The 26,142-nt window shown below is 42.5% G+C and overlaps 1 protein-coding gene across 1 annotated transcript in view; it reads right to left on the bottom strand.

Annotated features, from left to right (window-relative positions):
* The window catches only part of Mroh8 (maestro heat like repeat family member 8), an 81,264-nt gene that overhangs the window by 46,070 nt on the left and 9,052 nt on the right, over window positions 1-26,142 (bottom strand). The window contains exons 2-8 of the mRNA XM_051187972.1: window positions 18,670-18,791; window positions 15,001-15,146; window positions 11,914-12,036; window positions 8,222-8,301; window positions 5,082-5,226; window positions 3,529-3,624; window positions 1,109-1,213 (exon numbers count right to left, since the gene is read on the bottom strand). Coding sequence (XP_051043929.1) covers window positions 1,109-1,213; window positions 3,529-3,624; window positions 5,082-5,226; window positions 8,222-8,301; window positions 11,914-12,036; window positions 15,001-15,146; window positions 18,670-18,791 — 817 coding nt within the window. The remainder of the gene's footprint in view (window positions 1-1,108; window positions 1,214-3,528; window positions 3,625-5,081; window positions 5,227-8,221; window positions 8,302-11,913; window positions 12,037-15,000; window positions 15,147-18,669; window positions 18,792-26,142) is intronic.

Genomic DNA, 26,142 nt, shown 5'->3' with positions numbered 1-26,142 from the left:
ACCCTTTTGGTGGCTACACGGCATCTCTCTAACCCAGCCTTCTTTCTCTCCACCTATCTGTTTGGATTTCCTACTTGGCTCTATCCTGCTTGGCCATTGTCCAAAACAGCTTTATTTATCAACTAATAAAAGTAACACATATTCATCTGGCATTGGTGGCACACACCTTTTATCCCAGCACTCAGATGGCAGAAGCAGGCAGATCTCTGTGAGTTCGAGGCCAGCCTGGTCTACAGAGCTAGTTCCAGGACAGGTTCCAAAGCCACAGAGAAATCCTGTCTCCAAAAAATAAAGCAACACATAGTTACAGCAAACAGAAGGATGTAAATCTTCTCTGTCATTATGTTTATCCATGAAAAATGCAGTCCCAACACTGGTGGGTATGACTGACTGTGGGAATACCTCCATTCACCCTTGAGTGTATACTTTTACTTGCTGATAAAACTTCTTTCCAGGTTCTTACTTTGTCTTTAGTCTTTAAAATCTTTCTCTCAGGTGCAGGTTTCTATCTGGTCTCTGTCTTTCAGATTCCCTCTCCTGCTTCAGCACAGCCAGCAACAATGCGATTCTCTTATTGATTAGTCTGAACTGGCCTTTCTTTTACTCTTTTATTATATATATATATATTTGTTTTTTTGAGACAGGGTTTCTCTGTGTAGTCCTGGCTGTCCTGGAACTCACTCTGTAGACCAGGCTGGCCTCTAACTACCAGAGATGAGCCTGCCTCTGCCTCCTAAGTGCTGGGACTAAATGCATGCCCTGACACATCTAGCTTGACTTCATTTCTTCAAAGACACACTACACAGAGCTCAGGTCGGTGTGAGCCCTTTAGACATTTTCAGATTACATTTATTCATTCACCTATTCAGAAACATTTACTGCATTGTGCTTTAGCTGTCATGTTTAATAATAAGGATACAAAGATTAACAAATAGTATGTGCCCTCAAACTGAGAAAATTTTAGGATTGGATCAGACATGAAATAAGGCTGAGTACTGGAAAACTATACCAGAACCAGTGGGATACATGGCCCCAGCTGAGTTACAGAGGGAGGAAACAATAAAGGAATGCTTGCATGCTTCTTCCTTAACCACCCAATGTTACTCACCTTCAGGCTGAGATAACAGGATAAGCATTTGAGGACTTGGGCCATGACGGCTGTAGCTCGTTCTCGCTCATGGTCTTTGTATGACTGTAACCAGGAGTCCATGTGCTATTAAAAAAGAAGGAAGGTCACATGGTCTGTCAGGAATATCTGAAGTACAACTTGTTCTATGTTAAAAAGAACATGTGAAACAAGAAAATCTACATTACTTCAATATCTAAAAATCATTCCTAATGTATTGTGGGATAGAATATTTGTTTAACTATGTAAAGATGTGTTGCTGTCTTACCTTGCCTACTAGGCACCTGATTGGCCTAATAAAAAGAGAACAACCAACAGCTAAACAGAATAGGAATCATCATTGGGGCTGGGGGACAGGGAGGAAAGAGGAGCCAGCCAGCCAGCAGGCGGCCAGCCACACAGGCACAGAGGAAGCAGGAAAGCAGGATGGAGAGTATGTAGGTGAGGTAAATGAGCCTTGGGGCAACACATAGATGAAAAGAAATGGGTTAATTTAAGTTAAATAAAAACAGCTAGAAACAAGCCTAAGCTAAGGCTGAGCATTCATAATTAATAAGTCTCTGTGTCATGATTTGGGGGCTGGTAGTTTCAAGAAAGCCTGCTACACTAATGATGAAGCAGTTTATATTAGAGGGGCTTGGTTGACAAGCAAGACACAAATCCCTGGCTCCTTCAAAGTTTGATATCTAGACTTATCTCTCTTCATTGCTTCATTGCAATACTTTAATCTATTCTTTTGGCTGTTTTCAGCCCTTTCAAATCTGCATTAGAAAGAAATGGTTAATGATATGCTCTTAAAGATCTAGAGATTGGGGGGGGGTTTGCTGGAGACATGGCTCAGCAGTTAAGAGCACTGATGAATCTTCCAGAGGACCCAGGTTCAATTCCTAGCACCCACATGGCAGCTTCAATTCCAGGGAATCTGGCATCTTCACAGACATGCAGGCAAAACCACCAATGCACATAAAATAAAAATAAATAAATCTTTTTTTTTTTTTTTTTTTTTTTTTTTTTTTTTAAGAACTAAAGACAGGAAAGTCCATCTACCTGAGCAGACAGGAAAGGATGCAGAGGGAAGATGAAGACTAAAAGCTGGAGCTCAAAGGAAGCTACTTTCAACAGAAGAAATGGTTGAATTAGCTGCCAGGACAGGAAAATGCAAGTGCAACCAGATGAGGGAAGAACCCAGACTGACTGTCATGTTGATGGACAAACAGAGAAGAGGAACAATTTTAATGTCAGTGTCAGATATGGCAAGAATGAATGCTGTCTATGCTCAGGTGCACAGGGCTACTAACAACTGAAAGGGTTCTCTCTTCGTAGGGTGGGTACATCTTAAAAAGAAGCAAGAGCAACATACTTGAATGGCAGTGAATGATTGTGATAACTAGATCCCAATTGATGGACAGCATATGCTGGATTGGTTAAAGGTGGAGGCAAGCAGTCATTTTCTGTGTATGAGTCCTACATGGCAGGAAGCTGCCTATTCACTAACTTAGGAGACTGACTCAGGTTCTGGGCATTCACCAAATCCTTCTCTGCTACAGAGGAACAATAAAGAACATTGTAATAATGACTTAAGCCACTTCCTAGAGGCTATTTATTCAATATTCAGGGTAACTGTTATCTTTGTGGGCAGTGAGGAAATCCAATTCTGTGGCAGAGGACTTGTGACCAATAAAAGGCCTTTAGAATTCAACTCCAGGCCTCTGCTTCAAAACTGATAGCTTTGGGAACGGTGAGATGGCTCAGTGACTATGACTACAGATATTTTCCACTAAGCATGACCATACTGGTTCAACCTTTGGAACTTGAGTGGTGGGAACAGAGACGTGATGCCTGCAAGTTGTCCTCTGACTTCCACATGTGTGCCATGGCACAAGCACACTCACTCACACACACACAAATAAAATGTTTGGGGGGAAAAAAGGACAGTACTTTCAGCTACAGGGTTGCCTCATATAGCTTAACTTCTTCTCTATTTTTTCTTCCATTTTTACCAGTGCGTAGAACTTTCCTTTGTCCTCTGGTGTCTTAGAATTTCTATTGCTGTGAAGAGACAAAATGACCGCAGGAATTCTTATAAAGAAAAATCTTTAATTGGGTAGCATACAGTTTCAGAGGTTTAGTTCATTATTATCATGGTAGGTCATGGAAGTGTGCAGGCAGACAAGGTGCTGGAAATGGAGCTGAGAGTTCTACATCTTGCAGGCAACAGGAAGTGAACTGAGACACTGGGTGTGGCTTGGCTTGAGCATATATGAGACCTCAAAGCCCAGGTCCACAGTGACACACTTCCTCCATCAAGGCCACACCCACTCCAACAAAGCGACACTTCCTAATATGCCACTCCCTTTGGGAACCATTTTCTTTCAAACCACTACATCTGACATTTCATTTACCTTAAAAATGCTGTCAAAGTTTTCCAAATGTGGGTCTTTTATCACCAGGCTCTGCAGCATCACAGAGAAGGCCTGGAACGTCTGTCTGTAGAGACACTAAAAAGGTGCAGAATCAGCAAGGCTCCCTCTGGGCAAAGTCCCCAAGCACCATGCTCACCTGGCGATGCCCACAACATTGAGGCTTTGCTAAATAAAAGCCAGAGCCAGAATCAAAGCACCTGTGGGCAGTTTGTGGCATGAGGTGAAGAGAAATAAAATGATCATTGTAAAATTCCTGGAATTGGGGTTATGGACTACATCTGGGAAACTGTGTAGAGGTCATCCAAATACCTTCAAAGCTGACTTTGTTCTGAATGTACTGAAACAGGGGAGCTATCTGAACCTTCCACAACTCCCTGATCAGTCTACTCAACAGCCAAGGAGGAAATTGACCCTTTCCTCAGCCTGGAGCTCCTCTATTCTGCTTTCATTCTACCAACAAATGACCACTTTCATAAAAAGGCCCTGTGCCCCGAATCCCAGCACTTCCTCCTCCTCTCCTGCTTGATTCTCTTCATAGCATTTGTACTTCTCGCCAGCAGACATACGCTATTAGTGCTCTGTCTGTCTCTACATTAAGAGGTAGGCTGTCAGAGTGAGGCTGCACACTACTCATCTCTTTGTGTCATGTTTAACACATGGTGGCACTTCAAGAAATGTCAGTAAAATGAAAAGAGGTAGTAGTGAGGGAAAGGAGAGTAGGGGGAAATGGGAGGGTGTTCATCAACACATAATAGTAGATGCACAAAAATTTTAACAATACAAAATTAAATTTTAAGTTTAAAAAAATAAACATTTAGCCAGGAACTGGTGGTGCACGCCTTTAGTCCCAGCACTCGGGAGGCGAGGCAGGTGGATCTCTGTGAATTCGAGGCCAGCCTGGTCTACACAGTGAGTTCCAGGACTGGCTCCAAAGCAATATAGAGAAATCCTGTCTGAAAAAAAAAAAAAAATTAAGAAAGGAAGCATTTGTTGTGTTTTTGGTGGCATAACAAACCTATAATTACAACACTCAGGAGAATTGTGAGTTCAAGACCAGCCTGTCTATACAGAGAGATCTCTCAAAAATAAAAGGAAACAGAAAGTCTACAAAACACATGAGTGAATACTGCCCCTTTATTATTATTATTATTACTATTACTATTACTATGTTATTGTTGTTACTGTTTTATTTGAGACAGGGTCTCACTTTGTAGCTCTGGCTGGCTTGAATCTTGCTATGTAGAACAGCAAGGCTGGCCTTGAACTCAAAGAGATCTGTCTGCATCTTTCTCCCCAAGAGCCACCATGTCCAGCTTCCACTTTATTTTAAATCCAAAGAAAAGAAAGGAGGAGCAAAGGGAAAATGAAGGAACACACAACCAGACAAAAAAGGAGAGAAAGCTATATTTGATTATGTCCACCTGTCTTGACATCACTGGTTTTTAGTTGTTTTCAAACCATCAATTGGTCTCAAAAGATGAAGAGCAGCTGACCCGGGGATGAGAGTACATCTCAAGCAAAAGGTGACTTACCTCTGGGTGGTTGGTCTGGTTTGACACTGTGCTCGGCAGCTGGGTAGGGGTGATTATGGCAGGCAGAGAGATTATACTTTTGGTGATAAGACCAAGCAAGTCTTCTCGGTCTTCGGAGCCAAACAAGAGGTGCACATCTTTGTAACTAGGGAAAGACAGTTTGGGAGATTCTGACGTTAAACTGGTACCTTGACTCCTAAAATAGTCAAGAGGACTGGAACACCGGCTGGTGCAACACTCTGATGCAACAGATGGCTGCATGGAGGAGCCATACATTCTGAAGGATCTCATGAGAGGCTGGAGGAACTGTGTTTCTGTCCATTCCCACCCCAGTCCCTGGTGCAGAGTCCTTCCAGATTCTTCTCCAGCTTAGCTACAGAGGCAAGCCTGCAGCATCCTAATACAATAATTCACAATTTCCCAAATGTGCTCTGATGAATCTAAGTTGAGAGAGTTAAGGCTTTAGCCTCAGGTCATCTCAGAAATGTTAACTAGCACAGTTGAAGTACAAGTCTCCAAGAGATGTAAACATCGCATACCCTTGTAAATCCCTTAGACCTTACATGTATGAGAATCACTTTCCCTTGAATATACTTTGGGTAGAACTGAACTCCAAAGAGATTCTGTTAAGGTCTCTGACATGTGGATGGCAGCATTCAGGACATTCTAGGTTGCTTTCAATTAATGGAATAAAACCCTGACCAAAAGCAACTTGAGGAAGAAAGAGTTCTTTCATCTCACAGGTCAGAGTCCTATGATCAAGAGAAGCCAAGACAAGAACCTGGAGTCAGGGTCAGGGAGGAACTGCTCATAGTCTGCTATTTTTCTCACCTACCCAACAATGGCACCTCTTACAGTGGTCTGGGCCCTCCTACATCAATTAGCAATTAAGAAAAAACAGGGTCATAGGGTTCCTTCTTCCCAGGTGTATCAAGCAGACAACTGCAAGTCAAGTTAAGGTTTCTATTGCTGTAAAGAAACACCATGACCATGGCAACTCCCCCCCCCACCTCCCAGAGACAAGGTTTCTCTGTGCAGCTTTGGAGCCTGTCCTGGAAATAGCTCTTGTAGACCAGGCTGGTCTTGAACTCACAGAGACCAGCCTGCCTCTGCCTTTCAAGTACTGGGATTAAAGGTGTGCACCACCAGCGACCATGGCAACTCTTGTAAAGAAAACATTTTATTGTGGTGGCTTGCTTACTGTTTCAGAAGTTCAGTTCGTTATCATCATGACAGGAGCATGGTGGTGGTGGTGGTGGTGACAGTGGTAGCAGTGGTGGTGGTGGCGGTGGCGGCGGTGGTGGCAGTGGTGGTGGTGGCAGTGGTGGCAGTGGTGGCAGTGGTGGCAGTGGTGACAGTGGTGTGACAGTGGTGGCGGTGGTGGTGGTGACAGTGGTGGTGGCAGTGGTGGCGGTGGTGGCAGTGGTGACGGTGGTGGCGGTGGTGGCGGTGGTGGCAGTGGTGACGGTGGTGGCAGTGGTGGGGGCAGTGGTGGCGGTGGTGGTGGCAGTGGTGACGGTGGTGGCGGTGGTGGCGGTGGTGGCGGTGGTGACGGTGGTGGCGGTGGTGGCAGTGGTGGCGGTGGTGGCGGTGGTGGCGGTGGTGACGGTGGTGGCGGTGGTGGCAGTGTGTAGACAGATGTGGTGCTGGAGCTGAGAGTGCAATATCTTGCAGGCAACAGGAAGTCAACAAAAAAATCACACTGAGGGAAGTTTAAATAAAAAGTCCTCAAAGCCCACCCCTGCGGGGACACACTTCCTCCAACAAGGCCATACCTTCTAATAATGCCACTCCCTTTGGGGGCCATTTTCTTTCAAACCACAACAACCAAGATTAGCCATCACACATGATATTATAGTTCTCACAATAGAATATGGATTTGGCTTTTACCCACTGTGGTAGTTTGAATGTAAGCGGTCCCCATAAACTCATAGGGTGGGACACTTTTAGGAGGTGTGGCCTTGTTGGAGGAAGTGTGTCACTGTGGGGGCGGGTGATGGGAGATGTCATTCTGTATATGTTTCTCATACTGGTTAATGAATAAAGCACCGTTGGCCAATAGGAAAGGAAGATAGGAGGGACTAGGAGACAAGGAGGAAAGAGGAAGTAGTAAGGAGGAGTCAGGATGGAGAGTCTGGAGAGACTAGAACCGCCAGCCACCTCTCGCTGGTAAGACCACGTGGAAATACATAGAAATGGGTTAATAATTAAGACAGAGCTAGCCGATAAGAAACTAGCACCTGGCCAACAGCATAATATCAAATATAGAGTCTCTGTGTGTTATTTGGGGCTGGCGCGGTGGCGGGCGGAAAAACCATACTCGTTACAGGCGGGCTTTGAAGTTTTCTATGCTCAAGATACCCAGTGTCTCTCTGCACTTCCTGTTGCCTGTGGGTCAAGATGTAAAACTCTCAGCTCCTTCTCCAGCACCATGTCTGCCTGCCTGCTGTCTTGTTTCCTGCCATGACAATCATGGACTAAATCCCTGAACTGTACTTGAGTCACCCCGATTAAATGTTTTCCTTTTATAAGAGTTGCCATGGTCATAGTGTCTCTTCACAGCATTAGAAACCCTAAGACACTCATATAGACAGTTTTCAAAAGTTAAATATATGGGGCATTGTAGTGGGATATTCCCTTTGTATCCTTCTGTGGCACTGACCATGCCCATTGGGGGTGGAGCCAGGGGCGAAAGTGACCTGTGGAAGGAGGTCTGAGGAGGTGCCGGGGAATGCTCTCTTGCTGGCGGGACGCAGAGAGAGCATTGGTGGAACTGTCTAGGTTGTAAGTTATTTCTCCCTGAATAAACATCTATTCGGCCTATTTGTTTATCCTGATCCTTACTTATTAAAACGCCATAGGGCATTTTGAGAATTGCATGCATTTATTTAATGTGGGAGCATTCAGGGAGACACACTTGCTACAGAGCCTGTATAGAAGTCAGAGAACTTATGGGAGCTGGCTCTCTCCTACTATATGGGTTCAAGGACCAACATCAGGTCATCATCCTTGATGGCAAGTGCCTCTACTCTCTGAGCCATCTCGCCAGCCCTAAATATGGGGCATTTTAATGAGCTCTAGCAGCGTATGCCCCTGAACCAGAAACCAGGATGCATGTGTAAGGTACATGTGGATGTCACCTGAGATCAGTGATGGTGACAAAGAGTTCCTGGCGCACCATGCTGGATAGAGAGTGCAGAGGCTCCTCTTGTACCAGCACCTGCAGTGACAGGAAAAGAACTTCAGCCATCTGGAAACTCACAAGGCCTCTGCCTCTCTGCCTCCCTCTCTGCCTCTGCTGGATTGCAGGTGTGCACCACCACTGCCTAGCTCATTCTCTTTTCTTAACTGAGGATGTGATATGACTGACTGCTTGAGCTCCTGCCCTGACTCCTTCCATGATGGAACAAAGCCAAACAAACCCTTAACCCTTTCTTCCCCAAGTTGCTTTTGATCAGGTTATCTTTCTTCCTTTCTTTTTTTTAAATTTTTTTGGTTTTTTGAGACAGGGTTTCTCTGTGGCTTTGGAGCCTGTCCTGGAACTTGCTCTGTAGACCAGGCTAGCCTCACAGAGATCCACCTGCCTCTGCCTCCCGAGTGCTGTGACTAAAGACACACCACGCACCCGGCTGTATCAGGTTATTTTTCACAGTCACAGAAAGGAAACTAGAAACATAGCTAACATCCTGATGGTTTGTCCTGAAAAAGGAACAACTTTCCAATTTAAAAATTGACAGGGAAACTGTGCTGCAGGTTGACAGACAGGGATCTCCACCAGAGCCATGCTGGTTTGTGAAGCTCCTCTATTCTGGTTGCTCTATGAAAATTCCCATAACTACAGTAACTTGTGTCTCCAGATTCCTGTCTTCTCAACCCCATGGATCCCCAGTTATGGTGTTCAGGAAAACATGTTTATCTATCCCTTACCTAATATTTCTTAGCTGAGTCTCACTGGTTACCCCAGCAACAACTGTGTACCTTCAGAAGGAAACTTTTCAATGCCTTTCCCCTACTTGTCTTTCTACCCTATGACCACCCCAGCCTGGAAACACAAAGCAGGCTGATTTTGAGAGAGATCTCCTATGTGAGCTTCTGCCCCAAATAAAGGGGTTGCTCTCTTCCTTGTCTGCCTTTCTCAGACCCTACAGAAACAAGAGGAGTATTGGGGTCAGAGGGCCCCTGGCTCTGCCATGCACTCATCCAGAGGCCCCTGGCTTGGATGCTTTGTTCCCTCTGCTGTAGAGGATCTGGGGTGGCTCTCAGGAGTTCACATGAGGAGCTACTGTGGGTGTAACTTGACTGAATGTGGTGAAACCTCACTGGATTGTCCCCCTTTCCACATGAACTGCCCTGACCCATAAGGACGAGCATTTCACAGCCACATCTCTGCTGTGTCATTTTCTCCCCCTGGTCACAGTTGAATTATTCAGGAGAGACACCAAGGGCAGTTAGATTCCCTCAGGAACCTGGATTTGGGACATCTTGGACATTCTCTCTGGATAGTCATTAACTTATACATTTCCCAAACTCAGTCCCTCTACCTAGGCATTACTGGCATGAATAGCCATAGCAATCTCTGGCTGATCTTCAGGGAGATTTTAGCATTTAGAAGCATGGGTCCAGGGAACAAAATTAAAGAGAGGCAATTTTGGGAAGAGAGGAGATGGCGAATAATGGACAAATGTTCAGAGGAGTCCTGGTAAGTGGAGGGAAGGCCTCCTGGAGCATATGGCTGCCACAGCCTCTTCTCTCCCTTGATGGGGTCTGGGGAAAACCTTTTGCCTTTCCCATGCTGCAGCTGCCTTTAGAGTTCTCCTCCAGTGTCCTCATGGGACTCAGCAGGCAGAATGTGCTCAGACGATATTACCCAGATCTCTCAGCTTTACTCTGGATTCAAACTTGGATCTGAATGGTGGTTTGCTGCTTTTCCTAGTTCTAAAGGAACTCATCTATCTTCACAGTTTTACAGGCTGGAAAGGATACAGCATTCAGACTGTCTTCATCCTTAACAGCCAGGGCTGTTCACATCATGTGTAGCTATCTCTCTCAAGGGGTCACAACTAAAATCACAGCTGCAATCTACCATTACCCTCTTCTAAAGAACCTGTCCTCCTGGCTGTCAATCAACCTCCCCCAGGGCTCATGAAAAGATGACATGACTTTCCAACTTGTGCTCACATCCCACTCTCATCAATTCCAGCAGAGTCTTGGCGGTTACTCATTTCTGTAGTCATACACCTCACATATAGATCAACACAGCACGTTTTAGCTGAACCTTCAGGCCTAATTAATGCCTTCCGATTTCAATCTGTTTGGGCCATTTCTGTCAGAATGATCCTTTCTTAAATTTTTTTAATTATGTGTGTGTGTGTGTGTGTGTGTGTGTGTGTGTGTGTGTGTGTGTGTATGAATACATGCTGTGTGTACAGTGCCCAAAGGCTAGAGGAAGGCATCTGCTTCGCTAGAACTAGGTTTATAAGTGACAGGCTGTCGGTGCTGGGAACTGATCTGCATCCTCTGGAGGAAGGCTTTGTCATTTGTTCCCAATTATGTTAGCCACTACAAGGATTCAGTGGCTAACTGAATGGTCTTTGCCTAGAAGATACTTGTGATGTAGGTACCTCTGGGTAACTGTCCAGATCACAGTGTCACTGTCACCACTTCTGCCTGAAAAGATCACCAGTAGTCTCACTACTATGTGACCCTGCCAAGACTCATCTAGTTGATCAGGTGATAAACAGACTGCATGTGGGAAGTAGTTCTGTGGAAACAAAGGGAGACATTCTCTCTGGGCGGAAGAAAAGCAAAGAAAAGGCAGGACGCTGGATCTGCCATAGGGAAGGGAGGGACAGATGTGAGAAAAGTGACTTCAACTTGCCAGATATGGTGGGAGGCCAAGACAGTTGGATCTCTGCGAGTTCCAGGCCAGCCTGGTCAATATACTTAGACAAACAAACAAAGTTATGTTTGAATTGGATGTTCGTGAGTAGTTTCTCAGAGTATACTTATCATAGAAATAATGTAAAAAAAAAAACTGAAATGGTATCATTAAAAAATGAGTTTGTCTCAAAGATCTCAGTGAAAGTCAGGCAGATATTAAAATATCTAGGTTTAGAGAGGCTAAACGATTTGACAAGTAGGTGGGGTTGTGTGCGTGTATGAGAGTCAGCATGGACTTCATGCTTCTATGTAGTCCATTACTTAGATAACTTCCTCTTGACCCACTCATCTGTGTCATTTTCAGGGCTTTGCTCTTCCATCAAGTGCTGTGGAATAATCCTGTACACTGTGAACATGTGTTGCTCTCATGGTTAATAAAAAGCTGATTGGCCCATGGCTAGACTGCATTTTGGGGACGGAGAGAATGCCTGCCTCTGCCTCCCAAGTGCTGGGATCATCAAGGTGTGGGCCACCACCACCCCCTGGCTACTTAACATTTATTTTTAAGTAAATATTCAAAATAAGTCTGTGAAGTAAATACAGCTATTCTTATTTTATCAACGAAGAAACTGAGGCATTCATTCATAAGTTAAATCTTTCTGAAGTCACACAGCTATAAAGAGGCAGAGCTGATACTTGAACCCAAGCATTTGACAGACTTTGCCCCAGACTACTGTTTAAATGTTTCAATTGCTAAAAACTTAAATGCAATTCCTCTCTTTTTGTTTTTCTTTTTATTTCCAAGGCAATTACATTTGAGAGGTGTCTCAGAGTGTTTTCTCTTGTTGAGCAGCCACCGCTATGCAAAGAACTGATAACATGGGTGAAAACTCCGTGGGCCAAGTCCACAGTTCCAGGACGCAGTAATCCCTGCCAAACCCACAGTACTTACACTTAGGACATGCACTATTTCTGGTGTGTGACGGTGAATAAATGATTCTATGGTTTCATCATAAGGTAAAGTTTGGCTCAAGGAAGACAAAGATCTTAGGAACATCAACTTTTCAGGTTCACCCTGAATTTGTGGGGAAAATGATTAAAAACACAATTATACATCATCTTATTTGATAAATATAATGCTTTCCAAAGTTTCTTGGAATGTTTTTAAACACATGACATCTTGTTCAGTCCAGGGTTATTCTCTACCCATAAGGAGTCCACAAAGTACAGAAGGACCGGATGCACTTCCCTACCCCCTGCCTTGGCGGGGGACATCATGCCCTCCACCGCAGCACTAAGTGCTCCAGGCTCTCCCCACCTCAGGCTTCACCACACTGTCCACCTACCCTCTATTGAGCTGAGACTAAGATTCCCGATGGTGACCCTGGATGGCCTCTTCGAATTCTTCTGATGCCATTAAAGAGTCACCATTTCAAGTTCTTAAGGCTTCCTTTAAAAATGTAAGTTCTGATTTGAATGTAGTCTTTCAACTGACATTTCATTTTTCTGATCAGAGAGGCAAAGCTACGTATTACAGAAACTTTGAAGTGAAGCACAAAGAGGAAAGTAGAGACTAACACTTCTTCCAGTCTCCCCCAGTTACAGATGGTGGAAACTCACACACTCTCCCTGGAGAGCAAGGAGCCACTCTGGCCTCCACCTGCCCCAAGTGCTGAAACTGCAGGACTGACCGCTCCACCACCCTGCTCTCTTGCTGGGGGTTTTGTTTTGTTTTGTTTTGTTTCTTTTGGACCAGGCACAATTTCTAAATTTGATCAGGTAACTCCTTATCTACAGTTGTGTTATTGGGCCCTTCCCAATGTGATCTAGCTGACCTCATCAGTTCATGTCTTGCCTTGACCTGAGGCAGTCACAAGCCCAGTCAGTTCACTTCCATGATGCCCTTTCTTGCTTCTGGGCCTGTAAACCTCCTGCCTTCTCTACATTTTTTGCTAGAAATGCATATATTTTAAGAGTTGTGCTGTCCTTTTTGTCTTGAAACAGTTACCATCCCTACCTAAGTGCAGCCACAGCTATCACAGCATCTGAGATAATCTCATATAATTATTTTCTTCTTTATCTATTCCTTTGTTAATGAAGGAATTGGCTTTCTTTTGTTTTAAATCACTGCAGCAACCCAAACCCTTTATTAAACAAAGAAAATTTTTATAAAACCTTTAATATTAAACACAGAGAGTCATTCCAAAATTTAAAAATAAAAAGATTCTCATCAAAAGTGAATACCAACAAACTGACTTCTGGTGTATTGTTGTTACTATGAATTAGCATTATGCATAAAATATATAACTTAAACAAATTTATAAACCAAGAATACTCATTTACACTACAAGGAAAAATTGTTACCAGTATTCCAGAAGCCTGTCTCTACCCTGTCCCAGAGTAGGCCCTAAAGGCTCTTTAGTATAATTTGACAACTTACAGCTGATTATAGTTATAAGGCACAAGGTAATTTTTTGACTTTTTAAAGCATCATATAACAAAATGGACTTTTTGAAGAAAGTATATAGTTCTATGATTTTTTTTTTGTTTGTTTTATTTTTTGTTTTTCAAGACAGGGTTTCTCTGTGGCTGTACTGGAACTCGCTCTGTAGACCAAGTTGTCCTCGAACTCACAGAAATATACCTGCCTCTGCCTCCCAAGTGCTGGGATCAAAGGCATGTGCCACTAACTTGTGGCTTAGTTCTGTGAATTTTAAGACATGCACATATATGTTATCATCAGGGTACGGAACAGTTTCATCACTCCTTAGGTTTCCTTCATGCTGGCATCCCTCTCTAGCCATGCCCTTCTCCATGCCCTCCCATGGGAACCACTCATCTGTTTGCCATCATTGTTCTGTCTTTTCTAATGTGTCCCACAACTGAAAGTATGACTCATACTGTCCCTATGATTGGCTTCTTTCACTGGTAATAATGCCATTGAGATGGAACTTGTGTGGCTCCACTTATTAGCAGTTTACCCTTTTATTGATGAGTAGCAGTTAGCATTCTGTTTTATAGATGTACTGTAGTCTGACACTTTCAATCTCACCATACTACTTGTGTGTCTGGCATTAGGCCTTATAATAGCAGGTATATATTCATTTACTCCAGTTGAATGGCTAAATGAAATGTAAAAGCCCCAAAGAAGGTGAAATTGCTGGGAATAATACCAGAAATAAGTTGCTGTAGTAAATGCCTCTCATGATCCAGGCTGTTGCTTTTCTGTCGGTTCACAGGCCACACTTTAATCTGCTGCTGTTTTAGCCAGTGAATGTGGATCTGCAGTTACTGGCCTGCTTCTCTGGCAACAGTCTGGATACTCAGGCTGCAGCCTGGCAGGAATTCTGTTCCGGAAGGCACTGACTATGTTGCTGCTGCCAAATATAGCTTTTAATTAAATCTCTACCGTTCTACTTATCAAGAAGACTTGGGAGTCGAAAGCTGTGGTGAAAACCTGCTAGCTCAGAGACACTGAGTAGCAACTAGTTTTTTCCTCTTTGCTGGTGTCTCCTAAAGAAAGCACCCTTCTGCTGCACCAAAAAAAGAATCTATGCTACACTAAATCCCTTCCTACTACTTCCTGTGCATCTCTCTGTCATCTTACAGACACCCTATGACTCTCTATGATTACTTTCTGTCAACTAGTTGCTAAGTAGGACTCCTGGCCCAAGGCTGATTTTATTTAATTAACACAAATGCAAACTCAGAGTTCACAATGTGATAGAATATCCCACAACACTAGATCAAGCAAACTACTCCACATTAGGGTGGGAAACTAGCTCTCCTCAACAATGGAACACTGGCCCAGTAAACTGGCAGTAATCAATAGTTACTCACCTAAAACCTGTGTGGACTGTTTTTCCTGTAATTATATTTGTAGGAGCAGAAAGTGCTAAGTGTTATGTCAAGAGAGTGGGCTAGAGAAGATTAACCTTTGACTTTTATTAAGACTTGTATTTATTTATGATCAATAAAATATATAAAATATTTTTTATTAAAAATAATAAATTGGATTGCTCAAGACTGTCATTCGTACCTTTAGCTCACCATGTAAAACCTCCTGGATGGACTGGACCAGCCTCTCAATACTGGCCTCATTGAGCGGTGCCTGGGGAGTCTGGGGTCTGAGGTTATCTGGAAGGGACTCTTGAACGAGTTCAGGGATGTCAGGGATGTCCGAATCTAATAAAAAGAAAGATACGGGTGACACCTCTGTGGTGTGAAGTGGTACAGAGTACTGGCTTGGGCTCACAGCTTCTCCTGCCTGCAGGACCAAGACCCCCTCCCTCCAACTCTGTCTTTCTCAGCTGCAAATCTGTGTTCTTAGAGCCTCCAGTCACAAGGACCTTTAGGCCTGGGCAGTAACAAAATGGTGAAGGTGATAACTTTTAAAATCTCAAGTCTGAATGCCTTTGCCAACTGTTGACTGGTGCTCCTTGAACCTTCTCCAATAGTCTGAATTTGAATAAATGGTTGAAGTTTTTCAGGAGACCAGTTTATTCTTAGGTCACAATAATCCCACAGATCTTTTTTCAGGAAGATAATTTCTAAAAATTCTTCCATCTTAATTCAGAGCGCCAAATGGTGAAAGCTAACATTAAATGTTTACAGTCAGCTTTCAACTTTAAACAGGGATTGGGGGGAGAGCGGTGTCTACAGGGGAACACACCCTGCTTCTGGTATGTCTCCCAGGAGCTGAAAATCTAGACATTTCCAACAACTGTACCAAAAAAGAAATGAACAGACTACACAAACACCAAGAGAAGCTGCTCTGTCTCGGATGCAGATGAGAAGGCACAGAAGGACAGCAGCCTGTGAGGCCAGCTCCCAGAACTGCACCAGGGCTGCAGCCAGAATGTCCTCAGAGCGGTGAGTGAGGACGTAAAAAAGTTTCCTGTCTATCTAAAGAAAAAAGCCGTGTACACTATCTGAGGGTTATGCTTTCTTTATTTCCAGCTCTCGTTCTGTGCGCCCTTTCCTCTTTGTTCACAAAGCTTACATACACATTCAACAACAAACTTTAGGCAGTAAAAAAAGGTTACAAAGGCTGTTTTCTCAGGGTTATGATGCATTCTTTAAGTAAAACAATAAGGGACACCTGCACAATAAACTTGTCAGCTACTGATTAGTAGGCAGCTGCAAAAGGGAGTATAGGCTTCCTTATCTCTTAAGGTTGCTTACAAGGGTTATAGCAGAGAACAACTGAGGGGTCTAAGAAAGAAATAAAGTCGTGTGATAGTCTACATTTTTTTAAAAATTTATTTTTATTTTATGTGCATTGGTATTTCACCACGGGTGTCAGGTCCCATGGAACTGGAGTTGCAGACAAGTTGTGAGCTGTCATATGAATGTTGGGAATTTAACCTCAGTCCTCTGAAAGAGCAGTCAGTACTCTTAACCACTCAACCATCTTTCTAGCCCTTGTCTACATTTCTTAAGTGTCTTAAGCTTTATAGACTGACTTTGTGTGATTAACAAGGCATAAAGGTGAGGTTGCATTCCCCCTCCCAAGAATGCAGCTGTATGGCTGGGGGCCTTTGTGAGCAGCGTCCTTGGCTACCCCTGGGGGTTGAGGGAGCTTAAAGCAATGGGCAGGGGGGGAATAGCGCTGAACATCTCAGCACTTTCAAATGTGGCATTGAAAGCCCAAGCCCAGCCTCAGAGCACAAGGAGGGAATTTACAAGTGGGAAGCTAGTAACTTTTTAATCAAGGCTGTGAGGCCAGGATGTTTTCGGTAGTCTTCTGTGAAACCACCGCGTGATTGACATAAAGCTGTTTCCCTCCAGACCTGGTTAATTGGTTAATTGCACACACACACCGCCCTCGTTACCCACATAAATTTCAGTACTAAAAGATAGTTATCTGAGAGTATCTGAATCTAGGATTCTGTACTATAAACTGAGGTTTTTACAAAGCGTTAATTGCTTAGGGAGTCTCGCCAGTTCCGCCCGTCTGTGCGTTATCAACTGCACCTGGCAGAAGAAGCTGGCTAGTGATTTAGGTCCCAGGTGTCTAAACGACTTTGATTCCACAAAGCAGACATCTGCACCACCGTCCTTGAGTATTATCTGCAAAAAGTCTAACTTGCAACGCATGCACAGAGACACTAAGTCCCGCTAACTGTATTTGATTGCCTTGTCAGCTAGCTAATGATGGAAAACAGGCTTTTAAGTTTCTCACCATTACGTGGACCAAAGGCTAAACCATAAGGGAACATTTTATTCACCAGAAGTACACAGCAGAGGAGGAAGTCATCCTTCTGTCAATTTACAGGAACAACAGTGCCCAACAGACGAGGAACACAGTGCCAACAGTCGTGGGAAGAATCCCATGGCTATTTTATGGGGGGATCAGGTTGACACAAGAGAAATATAGACAGATGCAGACAGTATTTATAGGCAATGAACCCATAAACCTTGTTTATGAGTTTATCCTCCATCAGATAAATTGTTCATCTGGTGGGTCACCCTTATAAATATCAGCTGTTGTCTACTGTGTGAAGACCCAACACAGAAGTTTGTCCTAAGCTATCTGAATCTGACCTTCTTGTCAGCAAACAAGTTTAATGATAAAACAAATGGCCTTATAGAACAAAGAATCAGCATTTCATAAATAACTGAAAATCCTAGGGGTCTGGACTTAACAATAAACCCTTTAAAAACTCAATTCAAGCCAGGCATTGGTGGCGCAAGCTTTTAGTCCCAACGCTTGGGAGGCAGAGGGAGGCGGATCTCTGTGAGTTCAAGGCCAGCCTGGTCTACAGAGCTAGTTCCAGGACAGGCTCCAAAGCTACACAGAAACCCTGTTTCAAAAAAAAAATCAAAACCCCTCAATTCGAAGAGCTGGTACACTGAGTGCATGTACCAGTGCCGAGTACATCAGCACGGCTTCCCTGAGGTGTGTGTGTGGGGGGGTGTCAGGAGATACAAAGCTAAGTGGAAAAGATTAAATGGATCCTCTGAGCATTTCAACCCTACTTTTGTATTCTCTTTGGACTCCTGAATGCCACAGCTGGGAACTTCTTCCACTTCTTGTCATCTACTAACTACAATTCAATTAAAGCCACATACTCCTTTACCTCTGGTTTTGGCACAGGTTGCTTGCTCTGCCTACATTTCCCCTTCCTTCCCACACATTGCTGCTTTCTACCCTTTTTTTAGGTCTCAGCTCCAAAATGCCTCCTGAACTTTGGGATATCAAATACTCTGACCCCCACACCCTGTCACATGGATTACATTTAATTCCAGCTGTAAGAACTGTAAGTGTGTCTGTAAGTATATGGTGCTGTTCTGTTTGCTGCTGTATCTTCAGGAGTTTGGTCATGTTAGGGCAAAGCAGAGCATTGACATCTGCTGAGTATACGAATGAGTGAATGGGATTCCCCGGGCTTTCCAGCTCCATTTCCATCTCTCTAGGTCACTTTCCCCCTATGTACATGCAATGCCACAGAGATCAAAAGAGGACACTGGATCCCCTGAGACTGGAGTAACACATGATATAAGCTACCATGTGGATTCTGGGACTTGAACCCAGTGTTCTGCAAGAGTAACAAGTGCTGTTGTAGGTCTAGGTTGTAGCTTGGTGGTAGAGCATTTGCCTAGCAGTATGAAGTCTTGGGTTTCAACTCCTTGTTTGGAAAATAGGACAAAAATTCTTCTCCCCACTCACTTTTAAAAATACATATATATCCTTCCCCTGTTTCACCTGCAAATTCAACATTAGTTCCATCTTTCTGAATGTCTTCTAAGTTGCTCAGCTGTAGATCTACACTTCCTGAGTCACTGTCAGAAGCACAGGGGATCACCACTTCTTCTGTACCAGCAACCCTAGGATGAAAGGGGGTCAATTAATTAGTTACTCAGAAGTGCTGTCATAGCATTCTGTTGAATGCCATGTGCTCCCTCCTGAGAAAAGCATTCAGCATCAATCTAGATTGAGTAGCCTCTCCCCATCCTAGCCAGCTACTTTTCTTTCACAGTTATTTGTTCATAAGCTGTATGTCTATCAGACATCTTATCCACAATGCATCCCTAGCACCCAGAATAATGTCACTCTCTTGTGAGAGGGATGGATGAAAGGATGGATGGGTGGATACAGACTGCAGTAGGACAATCCCTCTACAATAGTCCTCAATCTCCCTTTCCCTTGCTTCACATGTCTTTTTAAATCTGTAGTTCATAATACCTCCCAAGTACAGCATTCAGTTATTGACTTATTCATGCTGGGGAAAGAACCTGGGCTCCATACATTAGCGCTATACCACACCCTCATTCATTGATTAGTTTGTTACCTTATATTCTTTGCAGTACTAGGGGCTGAGCCAGAGCCTAGTATATTCTAGGTAGGCACTCTACCAATGAGCTACAACCCACATTTCTAATTCAGTTATTTACAATGTTCAATGTCTAATCATTTCTTATGCTAAAATATAGGCTCCCTGCAGACAGGCTGCTATGGATATTCCATCACACTAGAACAGTGACCTGCACATGGTAAGTATAGACTTAGTGAATGACTACATAGAATGACACCTACCAAAAGATAAACACTGGTTAATAATGAAAAAGCTAAGTTGCCAGCAAGGGTGTGTTGAGGTGGAAGCTTCTCCCCAGCCCCTGGCATCCATACCAGAGTCTGGGGTGTTATGGTGTAGGTCCCACCAAAGCCCCCTCCCCATCTCCCTCCAAACCCAAGCCCACTAGAGGATGTCCCCTCCCCCAGAGATGCTCATGACCACTCTCACAGAGTTCTTAAACTGCCAGTCACCACCCACCCTAACCCCACTCCATCCTCCCATCCCCCCACCCCACCCTCCCATCCCCCCACCCCTGGAAACCAGACTTGACAAATATCTATAGAGTGGAATTTTTTAGAGAAAAGTTTCATTTTTAAGCTGTCCATATTGCTTAAAATTTTAATATTTTCATGAATATTAAATGTTGAGAAAAGGAACTGGGCATGGTGGAGCGCACTTTTAATCCCAGCACTTGGGAGCCAGAGGCAGGAGGATCTCTGTGAGTTCAAGGCCATACTGATCTACAGAGTGAGTTCCAGGACAGCCAGAGCTACACAGAGAAACTCTTGTCTTGAAAAACAAAACAAACAAACAAACAAAAAACCTAAAGTATTGCCAAAGACGTGGGGCAAAAACAATCAATCAAACAAACAAACAAAAACCATAAATTGCACTTGGAAGAATAATTTGGTACAACTATTTTGGCAACAGGCAATCATTTTGCAGTACAGTTGAAGTGTATACTATACACTATGACTCACTATTTTACACTTAGGAATGTATTCTGGTAAAACTTACACATGTCTGGAAAATACAAAAGAATCTTCACAGAACTGGTCATCATGGTAAAAAACAACAACAAAACAAGTAAAAGCCCTTGAGACAGCTGATGTAATCACTAGAACAGATAAACTGTGATATGATATTACAGTGAAATGCTTTAGAACAAAAACATTGTACAAGTCCAGGTATACATAACAATGATCACATGCTCAAGGGGCCAAACAAGGTGGCTGACACTTGTACTCCCAACACTTGAGAACCTAAGACAGGAGTATGAGGCAAGCCTGGGCTATATAGAAAGACTCCATTTCTTTTTTAAAAAATTAAGTAAAAAAGTGATTTAAAAAAGTACTTTATCACTTTCAGTTAAATGATAATATACAAAAAATATGCTTTTTAAAATTATGTCTTTATGTATTTTGTATATGTGTATGTACGGGTGACTGTGTGTTAATGGTGTGTGTGTATGTGTGTGTGCATCTGTGTATGTGTGTGTGTGTGTGTGTGTGTGTGTGTGTGTGTGTAGGGGTCTGGAGACAAACTGGGGGAGTTAGTTCTCTCTTTCCACCATGTGGGTTACCAGGGTAAAACTCTAGTGATAAGCATCGGTGGCAAGTGCCTTAACCCACTGAGTCATTTTTGCCGCACCTAAAATACTTCTTAAGTACAGTAAAACCATGTTTTGGGAATTTGTTCGTGTTGTCCTCTGACAGTCACTCGAGCCAGGCATTGGTTCAAGACGCAGGGTTCACTTTCAGCTTGCCCAACTGGATCACTGAAGTTTCCTGGTAGACTCCGACATGAGAAAGAAAGCTCCTCTCTCCACCCCACCCCCAACACCTGGTCGCCATTCAACCCCTTTGCCCCCTCTCCCCCTTCCCTGTCCCCTGTAAGTTTGCCCGGTTTTTTTGAGCTGGGAAGCTGTGTTTCCCAGTCATTTGAGATTATCTCAGGTTTCTAACTTCTTGTTTTGTTTGTTTTCCAAGACAAGGGCTCTCTGGGTAGCACTGGCTGTCCTGTAACTCACTATGTAGATCAGACTGGTGCTGGGATTAAAGGCATGTGCCACTACTGCCCAGCTTCAGGCTTTTATCTTTAATATTTGTCTCCAAGTTTTATTTTATAATAAATGGCAAAAAAATTGTTTTATCTGGTGTCCACGCAGGCATTATTAAATCAAGCAAAGGCGAAGTGATTCTCCCACACTAACCATTCCAACTGCAGTGGCCCTTCCCCCAGTCCCTTTCGCCCAGCCCCTCCTTGCCTGCCTTTCTGCCTTCTGGGATACAAATCCCTGGCTCCTCACAGTTCATCCATGTGTCCCCCACTACCCTCCCAGGCCAATTCTGCTCAGAGCCCACAATCACCAGGATATCAGCTAGTCCAGCTGCCTTACACATTTACATTTGCTCCTAGCATGCTGATCCTGAGCTGTCATGGCTCCGAGCCTACTCCATCTTCTGGTCAAACATCGTCACTACATCTGATTACTTTTACACAACCCCATCTTTTGAGCATGTAGAAAAACGTACTATTCATAAGATACAAGCTTTAGAGAAGGTTGTTACTGTGGCTGGAAAGGTGGCTCAAAGGTTGGGAGTACTGGCGTGCAGGCAGAACATTGTATACATAATAAATAAATCTTAAAAAAATATTTTTTAAAAGAAAAGGTTACTACTAATAGTATACAAGCTTTACAAATACTAATGAAAATAATAAAAGTGTGACTGGTAATATACAAGCTTTAGGAATACTTACTAATGAAAATGATAAAAATTCCACTGATAAAATATAAGCCTTAAGAAAGTTACTAATAAAAATATTCAGATAGAAGAATTTAGAGCAGAACATAACTCACCGATACATTATGAAATTGAAGAGGCCCAATGTTATCAAAAAACCAACTTTAATTTATTTAATTACTATACAGGAACAACCACCATATGACAGGTATCCCCAAGGCTATGGAAGAACTCACTGGAATCCTATGGAAATGTTAGATTTGAGAAGATTTAAGGAAGCAATAGTTTCATATGGTATGTATTCAGCTTTTGTGAGGTAGATGTTAAATTCACAGGCAACTAGCAACACAAGACTGGAAATATTTGGTTACAGCAGCATTGGACGCTGGTCCTCAGCTATCTGGTAGGAAGGCAATGCTAGGGTCATGGAACAATGAAGTAGGGCTAGAGGTATTGAAATTTTCCAAGATCAATTTCTCAGAGAAGGCGAATATGCAGCTTTGCAAAGACAAGTCTATATATGATGAAGAAACCTTGGTTCTATGCTGTACAGCAGCTCTGAATGCTTAGGACAGAGTTGGAGCTGGAAAGAAGACAGAGTCATTTACTAAAATTATACAAGGTCCAAATGAAGCCTTAACTGATTTTTTTTTTACAAAAATTGACTTCAGCTATAAAAAGAATGATATCAGACAAATATTAATTGAATCTTTGACTTTTGAAAATGCTAATTCACATCTGGGTGGTGGTGGCACTTGCCTTTAATCCCAGCACTTGGGGGAAGATGGGGTGATATATTGTTTATGATCTAATAAAGCTTGCCTGGAGATGAAAATACAAAGCTAGCCACAGCCATAGAAGCTGGGCAGTGGTGGCACACACCTTTAATCCCAGGACACAGGAAACAGAGGCAGATGCATCCCTGTGAGTTCAAGGCTACTCATGGCTACATGACAGTGAATCAGTCTAAAAGAGAAACAGAGTTCATGCCTTTAATCCCAGCACTAGAGAGGTATATAAGACAGGAACAGGCAGTCAGTCTTGGGCAATTAGTCTCTAGCCATGTTGAGAACAGGATCCCTTCCCCACCCTTGGTAGAGGTAAGAGCTCTCTGGTGACTTGGCTGCTTTGCTTTTCTGATGTTTACCTTGAACCCCAATATCTGTCTCTGGGTAAATTATTTATGTTACAGGCAGAGGCAGGCAGATCTCAGTGAGTTCAAGGCCAGCCTGATCTGCTCAGATAGGAGACATGATTTCCAAAAACTTTAAGAAAATTCAAAATGTCAGATGTTTTAACTGTGGTAAACAAGGCATTGTAGACAAGGGATTGTAGACAAGGCATTCCTAGAAACAATGTTTTTTCTAGAGGTAATCCAAACAAGGCCCCAGCATTCTGGAATATTTGGAAAGTGTGGCAAAGGCTAACACTGGACTAATCAATGCAGATCAACAAGAGATAGGTGAGATAACCCTTTGCCATCGGGAAACACCTTGAGGGGCCTCTCATGGGCCCCCATGTCAATTTTGGTTCAATCATTCCGTGTCCATGGAGGAAACTCCTCCCTAGAGCAATTAAAGGACTTGATTCCTGTTATTTTAAAAAAAAAAAAAAATACTGCTCTGGATGACAGCACCGCTTCAGAAAGTAAGGCACAAGTATTTTGGCAAACATCTATAAATGACCAAAGCTAAAGTATTGTATTTGACAATTTGGTTGACACAGCTGAGGATGTAACCATAATTTCACCAAAATTTTGGCATCCAGATTGACCTCTTCAGGAGGTAAATGTTCAGTTTCCAAATGGGTAAAACAAATTTCCAGGTGGGTGGAATTCATAGGGTCAGAAGGACATATGAAAAAATTCAAACCATATGTGGCTAACATAGCAATGAATTTATGGGACATGATTTGTTTCAGCAATGGAAAACATAGATTAACATTCCTCCAATCTCAGAAACAAACTGTAAAATAAAGAATGCTTCTGAGAGAAATATTAGAAGGTATTCTCAAGAGTGGTCACAGACTGTTGCAGTTGTACATTATCAGGACACAACAGCTGGTACTCTTATGAAGGTACCAACAGCCCTACCTTAAAATGGCTAACTGACAGACCTGTCTCGGTGGAACAAAGGCCTTTGACATCAGAAAAATTACAGGAACTAGAACAGCTGGTACAGGAGCAGCTAAGTGCTCAACATATGAAAGAATCGATCAGTCCTTAGAATTCTCCTATATTTGTCATTAAAAAGAAGTCTGGAAAATGGAGAATGTTAACAAGTTTGAGAGTCATAAATAAAGTAATTCAACAAATGGGGTCCTTACAGCCTGGAATTCCCTTGCTTTCTCTATTATCTAAAAGATGATCTATAACAGTGATTGATTTAAAGGACTGCTTTTTTACTTATAACTTTACAAGAACAAGATAGAGATTATTCTGCCTTCACTGTGCCTACTTATAATAATTCTCAGCCCATAAAAGGAATTAATAGAAAGTTCTCCCATAATAGATATTAAACAGCCCTACCTTCTGTCACTATATTGTACAATAGCCATTGAAAACTATTCATAAAGTTTCCTCAACTTATAATACCATTATATATGGGTGATATATTACTAGCTGATTCAAACATAGATACCTTAGAAAAAATGTTTAAAGAAGTAAAGAAGATATTGCCTTGCTGGGGATTACAAATTGCTCCTGAAAAAATACACAAAGGAGAGTCTACTAATTACATAGGATATAAGATATCCTTGCACAAAAGTAAACCTTCAAAGGTACAAATCAGTAGAGATCAATAGCAAACTCTTGATAATTTTCAAAAATTGCTGGGTGATATTAACTGACTATGGCCCACAGTTGAATTAACAACTCAAGAATTTAAGTAATTTATTTCAAAACTTCCAAGGTGATGGGGACTTCAGTAGTCTGAGGAAAAGTCCAAGGAAAGTCTCAGCTGAAGCTGAGAGAGAAATGGCTTTGGTAGAAAAAGAATTGCAGGATGCACATATAGACCTCTTGGATCCAGAGCTTGGTTGTATCCTAGTCATTCTACCTTCTACTCATTGTCCTATAGGAATTCTTATGCAGACAGAAGACAGTATTTTAAAATGGATGTTTTTGCCACACAGAGTAAAAAAAAAAATTAAAGACCTGTGTAGAAAAGTTTTCAAGATTGATTCTGAAAGGAAAATTGAGACTTCCTCAATTAATAGAAATAGACCAACAGAAATTATAGTAGCTATTACTAATGCGGAAATTTCCTCATTATGGGGAGAAAAAGAACATTGGTAAAGAGCTTGCAGTAACTGTTCGGGAGAGACTAATAATAAATATCCCCAAAGCAAGTAATTTCTACTTATAAAAAGAACCAATTGGGTCCTTCTGCACAGTGTATAAGGAAAGGCAGGTTGAAAGTCAGGAAATGTAAGTAATGTGGCTCAAAGTCCTTATGATTCCAGTCAAAAGTCAGAGATATATGCTAGTCTCATGGTAATATTATTCCAGAACCTCTTAATATAGCTACTGATTCCTAATATGCAGAAATAGTTGATTTACATATTGAAACTGCTGAACTTATTCCCAATGATTTAGAATGAACTTCATTATTTATTAATTTATAGGAAATAGTGAGAAATAAAAATCATCCTTTACACATTATCAGATCCCATACAGGCCTACCAGGCCCACTAGCAGAAGGTATTCATCAGCTATTGGTAGGAAATGTGCTAGAAGCCTCAGAATTTCATAAGAAACATCATGTTAATAGCAAAGATTTAAATAAAGAATTTTGTTTCCTTGGCAACAAGCCAAGGAAATTATATAGAAAATGTCCTATTTGTTCCCCAAAATTAAGGTTGGGGCAGGGTTTTTTGTTTTATGTTTTATCTTTCCAGAGGAATAAAAGCATCCAATTACAGAAGCTGAAGACCTTTGGATTAATGAATCATCTGAAGAAGAAGGGAGAATCATTTGAGAAAAAATGTCTCATGAAAAGATTGTGGTAACACCACTAAACTGACAATCATCGTCCAAAGATCAGCTTCGGACTACAAACTGCTCAGGACGATTCAAGACAGTTAATTAAGATGGTCCAGTGTAACACGAAAAATAAAAAACCCAGAGACATATATTGA

The sequence above is a fragment of the Phodopus roborovskii genome, unplaced genomic scaffold (genome assembly GCF_943737965.1).
Source record: "Phodopus roborovskii unplaced genomic scaffold, PHOROB, whole genome shotgun sequence".
Taxonomy (NCBI): domain Eukaryota; kingdom Metazoa; phylum Chordata; class Mammalia; order Rodentia; family Cricetidae; genus Phodopus; species Phodopus roborovskii.
Note: the sequence above shows the minus strand (reverse complement) of the source record. Positions and strands in the feature narration are given on the sequence as shown.